General features: G+C 39.1%; 1 protein-coding gene across 1 annotated transcript in view; it reads left to right on the forward strand.

The window, feature by feature from the left end:
* The window catches only part of bach2b (BACH transcriptional regulator 2b), a 66,195-nt gene extending 55,068 nt beyond the window's left edge, over nt 1-11,127 (forward strand). Inside the window, exon 5 of the mRNA XM_088403112.1 lies at nt 1,061-11,127. Coding sequence (XP_088259238.1) covers nt 1,061-1,540 — 480 coding nt within the window. The 3' untranslated portion in view covers nt 1,541-11,127. The remainder of the gene's footprint in view (nt 1-1,060) is intronic.
* Nucleotides 11,128-12,601: the final 1,474 nt, after the last annotated feature.

The following is a 12,601-nucleotide window of genomic DNA, read 5'->3' on the forward strand; positions in this document are numbered from 1 at the left end:
TCCTTTGCAAGGCTCTGCAAGAACTCTCCCTTAGAGATAATGTGAGAAACTTTTGGGAGTTGCTCATGTTGATCCACTGATCCTCCACGTTGAGAGGAGCCAGTTGAGGTGGTTTGGGCATCTGACTATGCCACTGGACATCTCCCTGGTGAGGTGTTCCTGACATCTCCTTGTTGAAGTGTTCCAGGTATGTTCCACTGGGGGAAAGCCCTGGGGACAACCCAGGCCAGCTGGAAAGATTATGTCTCTCGGCTGGCCTGGGCCTGTCAGGCTATCCTCCTGGAGGAGCTGGATGGAGTGGCTGGGGAGAGGGGAGTCTGGGCTTTCCTGCCTTAACTGCTGCCCCCGTGACCTGTCTCTGGATAAAGGCTTAGATTAGAGATGGATGAATGGATGGATGTATCTAATATACGCAATCTAAGCTAAGTGCTGCTGTGCAGGAGTTATGTGCCGCACGCACACAATTATCCTACATCTGCGCTTCACCGAGTCAAAATTTACCTCCAACATTTTAAAATCTGACCAATTGTGGGGGAACCAAAATGATAGCTTTGGTTCCACTCGATTCCAGATTGTCAGGGCTCAACCCTACAGGCTGTGTGTTTGTCACTGAGCGGTTATTTTATCGATACAGCCCCTTGCTGGGTTTCATTAACTGATGCAGCGGTGAAATGATTGACAGAAAGTTCAATTGGCAAGAATATTGTAAAACTACAAACACTTTTGATAGGTCCTCTCTAATTGCAGCCATGACGCTGCAGTTTCTTCTGCGGCTTGGTCAACTTGCACCCACAAGCGACTGACAGAAAAATCAACACATTTATTGATTTTCTTTAATTGCAATAAGCCTTGGACTACTGTTGCCCTCTGACCTCCATCTCAGGCAACCCCGTTTGTACAGGTGGGCCTGAGTGTGACCAACCTTCCTCTTATACCTATATTGTCATTTCATGCCCCAAAATGAACACGTGAGGGATTGTATACAGTGTATTATTACCAGAAAAACTAGAATGGTGTATTGCGCTTATATAAGTATGTGTGTGCATTTTTGTGAATACAGGTGTGCGAAAAGGAGAAGCTTCTTACTGAGCGGAACCAACTGAAGGCTTGTATGGGAGAACTATGGGAGAACTTCTCTTGCCTGTCTCAGGAGGTGTGCAGGGATGTCCAGCTGAGCCCTGAACAGGTTCAGTCATTGCACCACTACTGCCCAGTCCTACGACCAACCAATTCCACTGCCAGCAATCATGCTGCCTACAATCTCAAGCCTTCTAACAGACCCAACACCACCAGCATCAATCTTGCTGCCTGTTTAGACTCTGCCACACCCGAAACAAACATTTCTGGTTCTCCTGGCCCACTGGAGAGCAACTCAGTCAGAAACGGGGAAGAAAAAGACAACCAATACATTAGCTTGTACACCGATTCAAGACTGACTCTGGAAAAATACAGTCATCAGTCAGTAACAGTTGATTTCTGCCAAGAAATGACAGAAAAATGTACAACTGATGAGCAGCCACGCAAAGACTGTACTAATTAATTACGTTTTGTGTTTAGTATTTTTATCATTATTGTTATTATTTAATTACAGTACTTTTACAAATATTCTCTTAGGGTGGTGACCTTAAGTTACCTAGCTTCTGCCCGTGTTCATTAAATAATATTTGTATGCAATTTTGGTTTTCAAGATTTCATTTTTGTGAGCAGTTGACACTAAATTTGTCTTAATAGCAGAAATACTGTTTTCTTAACGAATGTGGAAGCTCCTCACTAAATCCTTATAATGGTGCTATGGCCCTAGCAGCAGCTTTGAGAGTGAGGGTGGGATAATGTCTTCATGCATCACCCATCACAAAAAGAGGAACCTCTGTGGACACAAACAACAACTCTTTATTTTAGCAGTTTGTCAGCAGCATTTTGCCTTTTTGGCATGTTTTATTTTCTGCATTTCTGACTCCATCAGTCTTCTCTACCTCTGACTCATCTGCATCTCTTGCTTTTCGCTGTAAGTGACCCCTTTTCATCTACAGCTTTTCAAAACTCAGGAAAAAAAATCTTCTGAATGTTCAACAATTCATGAAAAACAAGAAGAAATATTTTGTACATGCGCAAGTTCACATGCAATTAGAAGGTAAAAAGATTATGCAAAAATTGTAATTCTGTACAGCTGTCAACTGATAACATTCCTGTTTTGCCTTCTTGAGTTCTCAATGCAAGGGCTTTGCTGGCAGATATTTCCTCTAACAGCAATACCATTCATTGTTTGAACGTTGACTTTGTTGTTTGGCAAAATGTATATAGTGTGAGCACGATTACTGTATCAGTGACTGTGCAGATTAAGGCTTGGAAGTGTTTTCTCCCCACCAATGACACAGAAGGCATCCTAATGCTTGTCATCTCATTTAGGAGCACATATGTACTGCTGGGCATATTGTTGGCTGTGGTAATTCTGTCATCGACTTAAGTGTACCACTGACCTACCATTATAAAATACATGCACTCTATGTATCCCCTGAGAAATCTGTACGTGTAAATGCTCCCATACGCTTAAACGTCCATTGCTGTTCACGCTCAAGAAGCTGTACTGAGAGCAAGTGCTTCCCAAAGGCATTACATCATATTGCACAATTTTGAGTAATTTCACAGCCACTAACAGCAACTGATGACTGTGACAGGCAGACTCGGCTGATTTGCGCTGACGTGCGGACGCGGGACAGAATCAACCTTTCCTCATAGCGCTCATCAACTGAGCGCCCAACAAATAACACATTTGCTACTGCTGCAAACACCAACACACATTCAACCCACAATGGGATAGGATTTAGATTATTTTTTAAATTTACTTTTTAAGGTGGTCTTGAAGTGTAAATCACACAAACAAAAAAAACTTAAGCAAACAAAAAAGGTAATTGCAAACAAAACACCTCACACAAGAGCACACAAGAAAAAAAGAAGCAAATGTTTAAAGAGCACCAAAGAAAAAAGCATGCATGGAAAAAAAGCAAAAAATGAAAGTGCACAAAAGAAAAAAAACACGCAAACAGTATAAAAAAAAAAAAAGCACACAAGAAAAGGAGCACACTAGCTTTCCCTACCGGAAGTGGTTGGTGTGGGTGGGGGAAAGGAATGTGGGCCCACTTGATTGAGCCAGTCACAATGTTAAATCAAGCGCTATATTAAGGTGTGTAACAATTCAGCACTTTCCAAGTGGCATAGTTAGTCAAGCCTTTGACCACAGCGTGCTGGGTTCGAGTCCTCTGAAGTCTTTTTCTTTCTTTTCCATTTTTTTTTTTTTGCAGATAATCAGTAGTTGAGAAGCAGACACTTTGTTTCATGTATTTATTGATGAACAAAACATTTTGGCCCTATGTGTTCTGTTTATCAATAACAGGCATTTGAACCATAGTGTGCAGACTTTCCTCTGTGTCCTAACTCTTCCGTTCATCAAAAAGTTATGGGCTTGAAACTCCATTGTCTGTTTGCAAGAAATTGTAAACAAAGGAAAAAAAAACTGAAAAAAACAAAAAGGTGCTCACAATGGGAATTGAGCCTGAGCCATGATGTTCAAAGGCAAAATGTGAACCAACTATGCCAGTAGAGTACATTGATGCATCTTATTTAGCACTCATTTTTAAAAAGAGAGAAAAAAAATCATTAAGCGGACAAAAACTTAACAGAAAAAAATCTGCCGCCAGCAGGACTCAAAACCCCAGATGCTGTCTTCAAAGACATAAGCTTAATGAGCTCACCCAACTCACTCAAAAGATAGAGTGGAGCCATCTTGTATACTTACTTACCTTAGGATAGTGCTTAATTTGGTGTTTTGACTGCTTCCTGGGAAGCAATGTGATGGTGATTCTGATAGACAATATCCTTTGAATAGCTGATAGCGGTCAATTTTAAAATGAGAAGAAAATAAAACTTGTTACACGATTAATGTTCTGCTCAAAGACGAACTTGTTTACACTCAATAAAGGGGCCCCCTCATCCGATCAGGAGTGAATTGACACCCCTCTCCGTCACTCACACCAACCACTTCTGGTAGAGAAAGTTAGTGAACTCATTTTTGTTATGTGCTTCATTTTTCTTTTGTGTTTCTTTTTTCTTGTGTGCTCTTTTTATTGTTTGATTTCTTTATTGCGTACCTTTTTTATTTTGTGCGTCTTTTTTCTTGTTTGCTTCTTTCTAATAAGGTGTTTTTGTTTTTGATTACTTTTTGTTTGCTTAGTTTTTTGTTGATGTGATTTGTACTTCAGAGCCACCCTAACATTTTGACGGACGATGCGCCAACCTAGTCCACTCTCAATGTACAATGTTCTTCACCCAAAGCCTTTCTCCCACTCAAGGGCGTAGGCTTGTGGGCAATGGTGAAGGAAGCAAATTAATTCCTTTCAGGGGTTCGCCAAGTTTTGTGAAAATATGAGCTCAAACATTCTGCAAATGGTTGCTATTGGCTTTAAAAGGTTTTTATGGCATAGGGAAATATTGACCTTGTTCAGTACTGTCAAATGTTTGCAATCACACTCAGAAAATTTCACCCTTTGTGGGATAGGGGCTTAAAACATTCTGTTATAAGCATGGTATTCTGATTACATTTCTGGCATTGGATTTATTTCAATCTGAATTAAAAAAAAAACACACGCTCTATCTAAAGTAGCCTGTAGATGACCCACACGTCAATTCATTTCAGAATCAAAGTGAGACATACTTTCAAAGTGTCTCAACGGAATTCACGTCTTATGAAAAACCCACCATTCGGTAATTAAGGCCATCCTCTGACTTCTCAAATCTTGCCACTTTGGCGGTTTCACTCACCTTTCAAATTTTGCATCGTGGGCGTGTCCATAGCCTAGATGGGATAATCACCATGCCTTGAAATCGCATACGGAAGACGCTTTAGCCATTGTGTTCAATGCAAACATGAGAATAAACCCTATAGTGAATATTTCCCCAACATGGTGAGTGCTCTTAATATTCAGGAAATTAGCTTCAGACACATTCATACTGATACATAGACACATTTTTTTTGCACCAACACATCAACATTTAAGATCCATATATGTATACATACACATACATGGAACTTAAATGTTTGTCAGCTCTCCCCTTTTATCTCAAGTTAATGTGAATGAGTTTTTGACAAAAGATATTGTGTTTTAAAATGGATCTTGTTTTTCTTCACGGTTGTTGAAGAAACAATTTACATACACTGTGGTAGAGATCACACATTTTTGGTGTTTGTCATTAATCCTGAACCTATGAAGGAGCAATAGGGCTACACTATAAGGAAATAATACTCAAGAAGCGAGTTGTGGTTTCACGAGAACAAAGTTGTTGTATACAAGATGAAATATGTCTAACCTAAAAATACTACCAGTGTAAAATAACAATTGTTAATAAGCTGACTGCACAGAATTTAGTTGTTAGCTTACCATTTATAAACAATTATCTTATTTGTTGTTGTTTTCATTAGATTGACAAATTTAATGTGACGTACTGGGGATGTAACAGTTTTTGTATTCATCCTGAACAATTTCGGTTTGAATGTCACGGTTCGGTGCATAAAGATAGGCTGCGTTCAGACTGCAGGCATATCTGATTCTGATCTTAATTTTAACGGGGCTGACTGTCCGCATGTTTTTATTTTAATGTTTGGTAATGTCTAAATCCAATAGATTGCTGTTGCAATGACTTCAAAACGGGTTGTCATCCAGCATGTGTAGTTTTTGAGATCATATAACTGCAACATCTGCAACAACAGCTTGGAACGCGCGTTTTAAGAAGTCACTCTGACACCCTTGCAAAACTAGAAAAGTGGCTGTGTTCAGAAAGGCAGAATCATTTTCTACTCCCATTAATTGATTGACTTTTGAATCAGCAGCTTGTGCTTGAACTGCTTTCATTATACTACTTGACAGTGGAGGGGCTAGTGCTGCACTAGTGTTGTGCTAATTGTTAGCCTCATAAAAAGAAAAAAAAAAACTGTCGCTGAAAAGCTTAGTATACATGCAGTTGTTCTGATTTCTGTTCGTCAAATAAATTATAAAATATTTGCATGTCCCACTGCCATGTGCTCACGTACTAGCTGTTGCTTTTTTGTGCTTTGAAGGTTATATTCATATTAGATTTCGTATTGTGAGAGTGGTTATCGAATGCACCTCAAGTGTTCTTCCGAATGCAAGTGAGTGCTGTACTTGCTTTTCTTTTGCTTCTTTCATGATTAAAAAAACAAAACAAAACAAAAAAAAAAACGCTCAAAACTGCATTTGATTTTAAATTTTAATGACAAAGGTTTCTCGACTTCCACTTTTTAACTCAACTCGTCACATAGTTTGACATCACGGACAGTCAAATCAATGGTCTCAATCAGGCCTGCAAAAATTGGATCAATGTGGTTTGTCTCTTGTGCCCTCAAACCGGCCATCCAGTTTGAATCTGCATGTTATAAAAATCGGATTTTTCCCGGCAGTCTGGACAAGATTTAAGGCAGCGGTTCATAAATTTGTTGGGAGGCATTGAACCCCGAACATTTCTTAGTTCCCTGAAATGGCTGCTAGTGCTGAACAATTTTCCTTCATTAAGGCTCTGCTCCTTCCACCAAATACCACCCTGTCCTTCTGCCCAAACTTCAAGAACTTGTATTCTAACTTTTTCTGCCATTTACTTTATACCGGACTGTATTGTTTGTGGTTGTTTGCTCTCCTTGTCCTCTGCTAATGTTTTCAGATGTTGACTCATTCAAAACCTAAGGTTCCACATTTTTACGAATGCCGTCCTGGAACAAATTGATTTTGCATCTCGATATACCTGTAATCAGAACCATTTGAGGGCATTCCAGTCGAGAGTTGCGGGCCTCTGTGCAGTGTGCAAAGAAATATGTGCAGTGTGCAACGGCATATGTGAAGATATAGTTAATAGAGAGTAACAATAGCCAATCGAATCACAAGGTGGCCATCTAGAAGCCTCACGTTGAATGTGACGTGATTGGATGCTCACTGCAGGGAGGCAGTGATATGTTGATCAACCGTGTTTAACATTGGAAGTCGTGAAATAAAGTTATTTAAAAAAAACCTCTTGCTCAACCAAGCAAACCATGTTGCTTGGCTGATCTGCTCTGAAGGTGTAGCGTACAGCGAAGCCAGACCCACATATATTTAGCAGAAAAAAAGCAAATCTCCTCTTTTTTTGTTTTTAGCCTGCAATGGCTGAAGGAGAGAAAAACGGAAACTGGACAGACGTGATTTTCAGCATTGGCCTCTACGTCAATAGAAAAGGATTTATTATTGGAAATGAAATGCACAGACAAGTCTTTCTGAGGAAAGAAAGAAGAATGGATTTTGCATTGAAATAAGTGGGAGACAGCCGTTTTGATGAGTTGAGCATTTGATTTACGGTAATTATTTTTCCATTTTTAACATGTTTTTGTAATTTTATTTCATTCATATTCAATTAGTGGTGAAGAAATAAAATGATTTTCTTATATTAAACTTCGATTTATAATTTAGCGTACAATCTTGTTAAAGCTTGCCTGCTCTTGGTGGACTTCATAAAACTTTGTGGACATATAATTTTGAATTACTATTATTTATTTTACATTTCGGCATAATCACATATAATGAGTTTTATTTGCTGATGCAGGTTTATTGATGTTTAAAAGCTCCTGAAAATATCCTGCATAGCCCAGTAATGCGTATATGTATAAGGGGTATTTATTTGAGTCAAATCATTGAAGGCGTAAGTGTAAAACGAACGGACAACCACTGATATATATAGATTTTCCAGTTTTACAGAGCAGACTGAACAAAAGGAAATATGATTATTTGGAGTGCAAACGTTAACATGAAAGACGAAAACGACTTATATTATTCAGAATGGTAATGTTTCACCACATTAGGCCCCTGTCAGGCAATTGTCAGAGCAGAAACAAAAAGTGCTAAGGATCTTGTGTTTTAATTAGAGTAAACACAAGATCGTCATTCTCCAATAATTCATATAAATGAACATAACGAATAATATACAATTAAAACATGATGAGAACACGATGTGACCAGCACGACTAAAAGCCAGATGCACGTACATAAATAAATGTACGTGTAAAATACATTTAATAAGTACTGCACATATGTACAGCCATATTGAATATCATGGTTATTTCTTTGCCTTTTTTTTTTTTTTTTACTTTATTTCCTGTTATACCATGTTTGTACCGAACCGTGACTCTAAAACTGAACCATGGCCGTTCTGTAAAAATGTTACATCCCTACATGTTACACATTGTTTTTGCTTGATGCCTTGGAAGAATTGCGTGGACTGAGATCCCTCCCTTTTTAGGGGGGAGGGTGGGGGTTCATCATCAATCACAACTTCATAGAAATAACTTCATTCTCATCATATTGCGAGTTTATTTTCTTATATGTGGTCCTAATGCTCATTTGTCTGAGTGAAATAAACATCCACTGACAAAAAAAAAAGGAAATTGAACCAATAATGCTGGGACTTTTTTTCCCCAATCCCATTAACTCAAAGCGTGTGCACACTTCAATGACGCTCATTCTGTCAGATTCAGATTATCTGCAATTTTGACAAACATAAATATGCACTTAAAACCAACCCATCAAAACCAGACAAAAACTCATAATTTCACCAAGTACAGTAATTTGTATTATTTGAATGTGTTTAGTAATTGACTAACAAATATAAGTTTAAACTGGAAGTGTTTCAGTGATTGCTTTTATTAAATATAAATGTTTGAACATCCTATTTTGTTCTGCATGCATTCTTACTAATGTTTAGGACTAGTCATCACTCTGTCTCTAAGTTATCTTTGTAGCAGCCTTCCTAAACAAAAAGGACTGGGCCACAAATTAAAATTCTAGGTACTAACACCTGTAGTAGTGGTGAATAAAAGTGAAAATCATCAAATAAAAGCAGCAAAATAGTATTACTTTGCTTGGGCATCGCTGTGCTTTGTAAAAAAAAAAATCCATGCGCATGTTTGGCGGTCTGATCTTTTTTTTTTACTCTCAAAGTGAGGGTATCAGATATCTAAAATAGATAATCACGAATATCAAATTACTCTATTGTGTTTACAGAATTTGCAGCAAAGCTCATAACTATTGTCTAGTCTTCCATAAAACATTTGCATTCCTGCGATGAACACATACACCACAATTATTGTAGCGAAATCGTTAACATGGACAACATGTTACTCTCAAATACATACTAATTTAAAGATAACATATAATGCAAAAATGACAGCTTCATGTTTACTTTTGTTTTTCAGCCAATACAATCTTTAACAGTCTAATTTGGAAGCACACCATGTGGAACCTTCTCACTTAATTGTTGCAGTTTTGTCCAGTTTGATTCAAGTGATCAGTTAATTTCCATTCTTTTGGCTCCTGAGTTTCATTCTTAACAATCCCACCATCATTGTTTGAGGGCACAATTGCTAGCGAGAGGGCATGACAGCCAATTTTCATTTCACGTTGAGGTTTAGGTCAGGGCTTGGTGGACCTTTCAAATTCTTCCACACCGAACTCACATATTCACAATTCTTCCAAAGATTGAATTATAAATTGTCCATACTCTTTTTTCATTACTCACTGTACCTCAATAAGTTTGTCTTCTGCGTGCATTCTGCCATGTTCTGCTCATCTTCGTTCAATATAAAAGTGCTAGGTAACTTGTACATTATTAACAAAACTACACTGTATTGGAAATAAAAGCAAGCCCAAATGTAGGTTCCCAAAAACATCAATAAAAGTATATGCTTGATCAAGTATTTTTTTTATTTATTTTATTTGTTTTAAATATCATGATTCAAGTAATGTTACCAATATTTTAAAGATTTTGTTTTTAAGATGGACGTATCTTTTCAGCTTGGACTGTTTCTGTCTATTTTATTTTATTAGTAGTATTTTATTAACCTATTTGATAAACCTCTTAAAGTCTGATCCATTTTTTAAGTATCCCAAGAAACAACGGTCAAGCATATGTATCCACACATTTTATTTAACAGTGAAAATTCTGTGGCATGGCCTCAGATTGCTGCGCTTCAGCAACAGGTATTAAGTAGTCTGTATAAGGATGTATTATTTTTGCAATAATTTCTAATGTGTTTTACCATTAAAGGTATTAAGACTGTAGAGTAGGTCTATGGATATCTTAGTCACCTACTGTAAATTTGATTGTAATAATTTCGTTTAAGTTTAATGGACATCATTCCAGTATTTTTGTTGTTGTCCAGTTATCTGATAGCATCTCACAATGACAAAGGCAAATTCTGCAATTGTGGTTGAATAAATAGCCTGTGAATATTGAGTAAAGTGTGCAAAAGTTTACATTAACAGTTGTCAAGTACGACAATTGAATTTTTGATCTTGTAAAATCGCATGACAAGATTGGACAGGTTTTCGACTGTGTGAAGAGACATGAAATGGATTTCCTTATCTTCTGATGATGATGATGTGGCAGCGGGGTTTAATATGTGGATACAAGTGCACCTCCAATATACAGTATGTATGCCTTAGAAATGGCAGAGGCCATAGTTCACATCCAATTGAAGTGAGTGTATGCAGGGGCCTTGGCCCCAAGTCACCAGTGCAACTTTTCACACTGATCTACCTGTGAAATGATTCATACCTCTCATAACTGGTCAATGACTGTATCAAAACTGCATCAGGTGTTTTTCTACTTGTTTTTTACTCAGATTATATTGACTGTTTACTAGCGAGTTTTGGTGCATTTAATGTAATAACTTGTAGTTAGAATTATTTTCATTTTTCTAGTTTTGTGTTACTATTGTCCGTTTTAAATGCTGTAATGTACTTCTTCTTTGCAAGTGTTGTGAGATTTTTTTTAATGCTAAATGCAGACAAATTTCGACAATATTGTATATATATTGTAAAAACTTCTCAAATTCATTTTGTTTGGCAGTGTTATAAATTACTGTGTAAGCAATGTACCTTTTTGTCCATACACCATTTCGCTTGGTGGAATAAACTTACATATCACTGCTGTTTTTACAAATCTTTATGCATGTGTCCATTATTACTGAAGTTTTCAATCAAGTCTTCTTTTTGGAGGGAAGCTCAATAAGTGTCAATAAAGTAAGAAGCTTTTTGATTTTATGCTCTTTCTTTCCCTTTGCATTCATTTTTTAACCTAAAATTAATAGTGAATTAATTTAGTTCAAAAGCAATGAATATAAAGAAATCAAACATAACCATGATGTACCATATTTCTAGGAGTACAAGTTGACCTTGCTTATAAATCAACCCCACCTTTTTTACTTAAATGAGACAATTGTATGTGTTATTAAAATGATGAAATTATGGTCCATTTAGATGTATTTCATCATTGTATATTGAATAACATTCTGTTGCGGTTATGGGGGGGGCGAGACAAGTGCGAGTCAATGTGAGATTGCGCGTCGACGCAAGTGCTGAAACTAATGTTATAACAATATAATGATTTGAAGTTTCAATCCATTGACCCTAAATGACAAATACAATAAATGGTTTTAGGTTTTCCTCTCCTGGACGCTTGTCACCAGGGCCCCCCTCTGGAGCCAGGCCTGGAGGTGGGGCTCGCTGGCAGGCGCCTGGTGTCTGACCTGCACGCATGGGGCTCGGCTGGGCTCAGCCCCAAGAAGTCATATGGGTCCCCCTTCCCACAGGCTCACCATCTGTGGGAGGGGCCATGGAGGTCGGGTGCAGTGTGAGCTGGGCGGCAGCCAGAGGCGGAAGCCTTGGCACTCCGATACCCGGCTAGAGAAGCTGCTGAAGTCATCGAGGTGGTCAAAAAACTCCATGGTGGCAAGACCCCGAGGGTGGATGAGATCCGCCCGGAGTTTCTAAAGGGGGTCGGGTGCAGTGTGAGCAGGACAGCAGCCAGAGGCGGAAGCCCTGGCGCGCCGATACCCGGCTAGAGAAGCTGCTGAAGTCATCGAGGTGGTCAAAAAACTCCATGGTGGCAAGACCCCGAGGGTGGATGAGATTCGTCCGGAGTTTCTAAAGGGGGTCGGGTGCAGTGTGAGCTGGGCAGCAGCCAGACGCGGAAGCCTCGGCGCTCCGATACCCGGCTAGAGAAGCTGCTGAAGTCATCGAGGTGGTCAAAAACACTCCATGGTGGCAAGATCCTGAGGGTGGATGAGGTCCACCCGGAGTTTCTAAAGGGGGTCGGGTGCAGTGTGAGCGGGACGGCAGCCAGAGGCGGAAGCCTTGGCGCGCCGATATCCGGCTAGAGAAGCTGCTGAAGTCATTGAGGTGGTCAAAAATCTCCATGGTGGCAAGACCCCGAGGGTGGATGAGATCCGCTCGGAGTTTCTAAAGGCTCTGGATGTTGTAGGGCTGTCCTGGCTGACACGCCTCTGCAACATTGTATGGACATCGGGGACAGCACCCCTGGATTGGCAGATTGGCGAGGTGGTCCCCCTTTTTAAGAAGGGGACCGGAGGGTGTGCTCCAACTGCAGAGAGATTACACTCCTCAGCCTCCCCGGTAAGCCTCCCTCTTTGAAATTATAGACAGTCCTTTGCAAGGAGTCATAGCTTTTATTAATAACGTGGCGATTGTAGATGCATTATGGCCATATTCTT

The sequence above is a fragment of the Hippichthys cyanospilos genome, chromosome 20 (genome assembly GCF_059441005.1).
Source record: "Hippichthys cyanospilos isolate Australia breed blue-spotted pipefish chromosome 20, RoL_Hcya_1.0, whole genome shotgun sequence".
Lineage (NCBI taxonomy): Eukaryota > Metazoa > Chordata > Actinopteri > Syngnathiformes > Syngnathidae > Hippichthys > Hippichthys cyanospilos.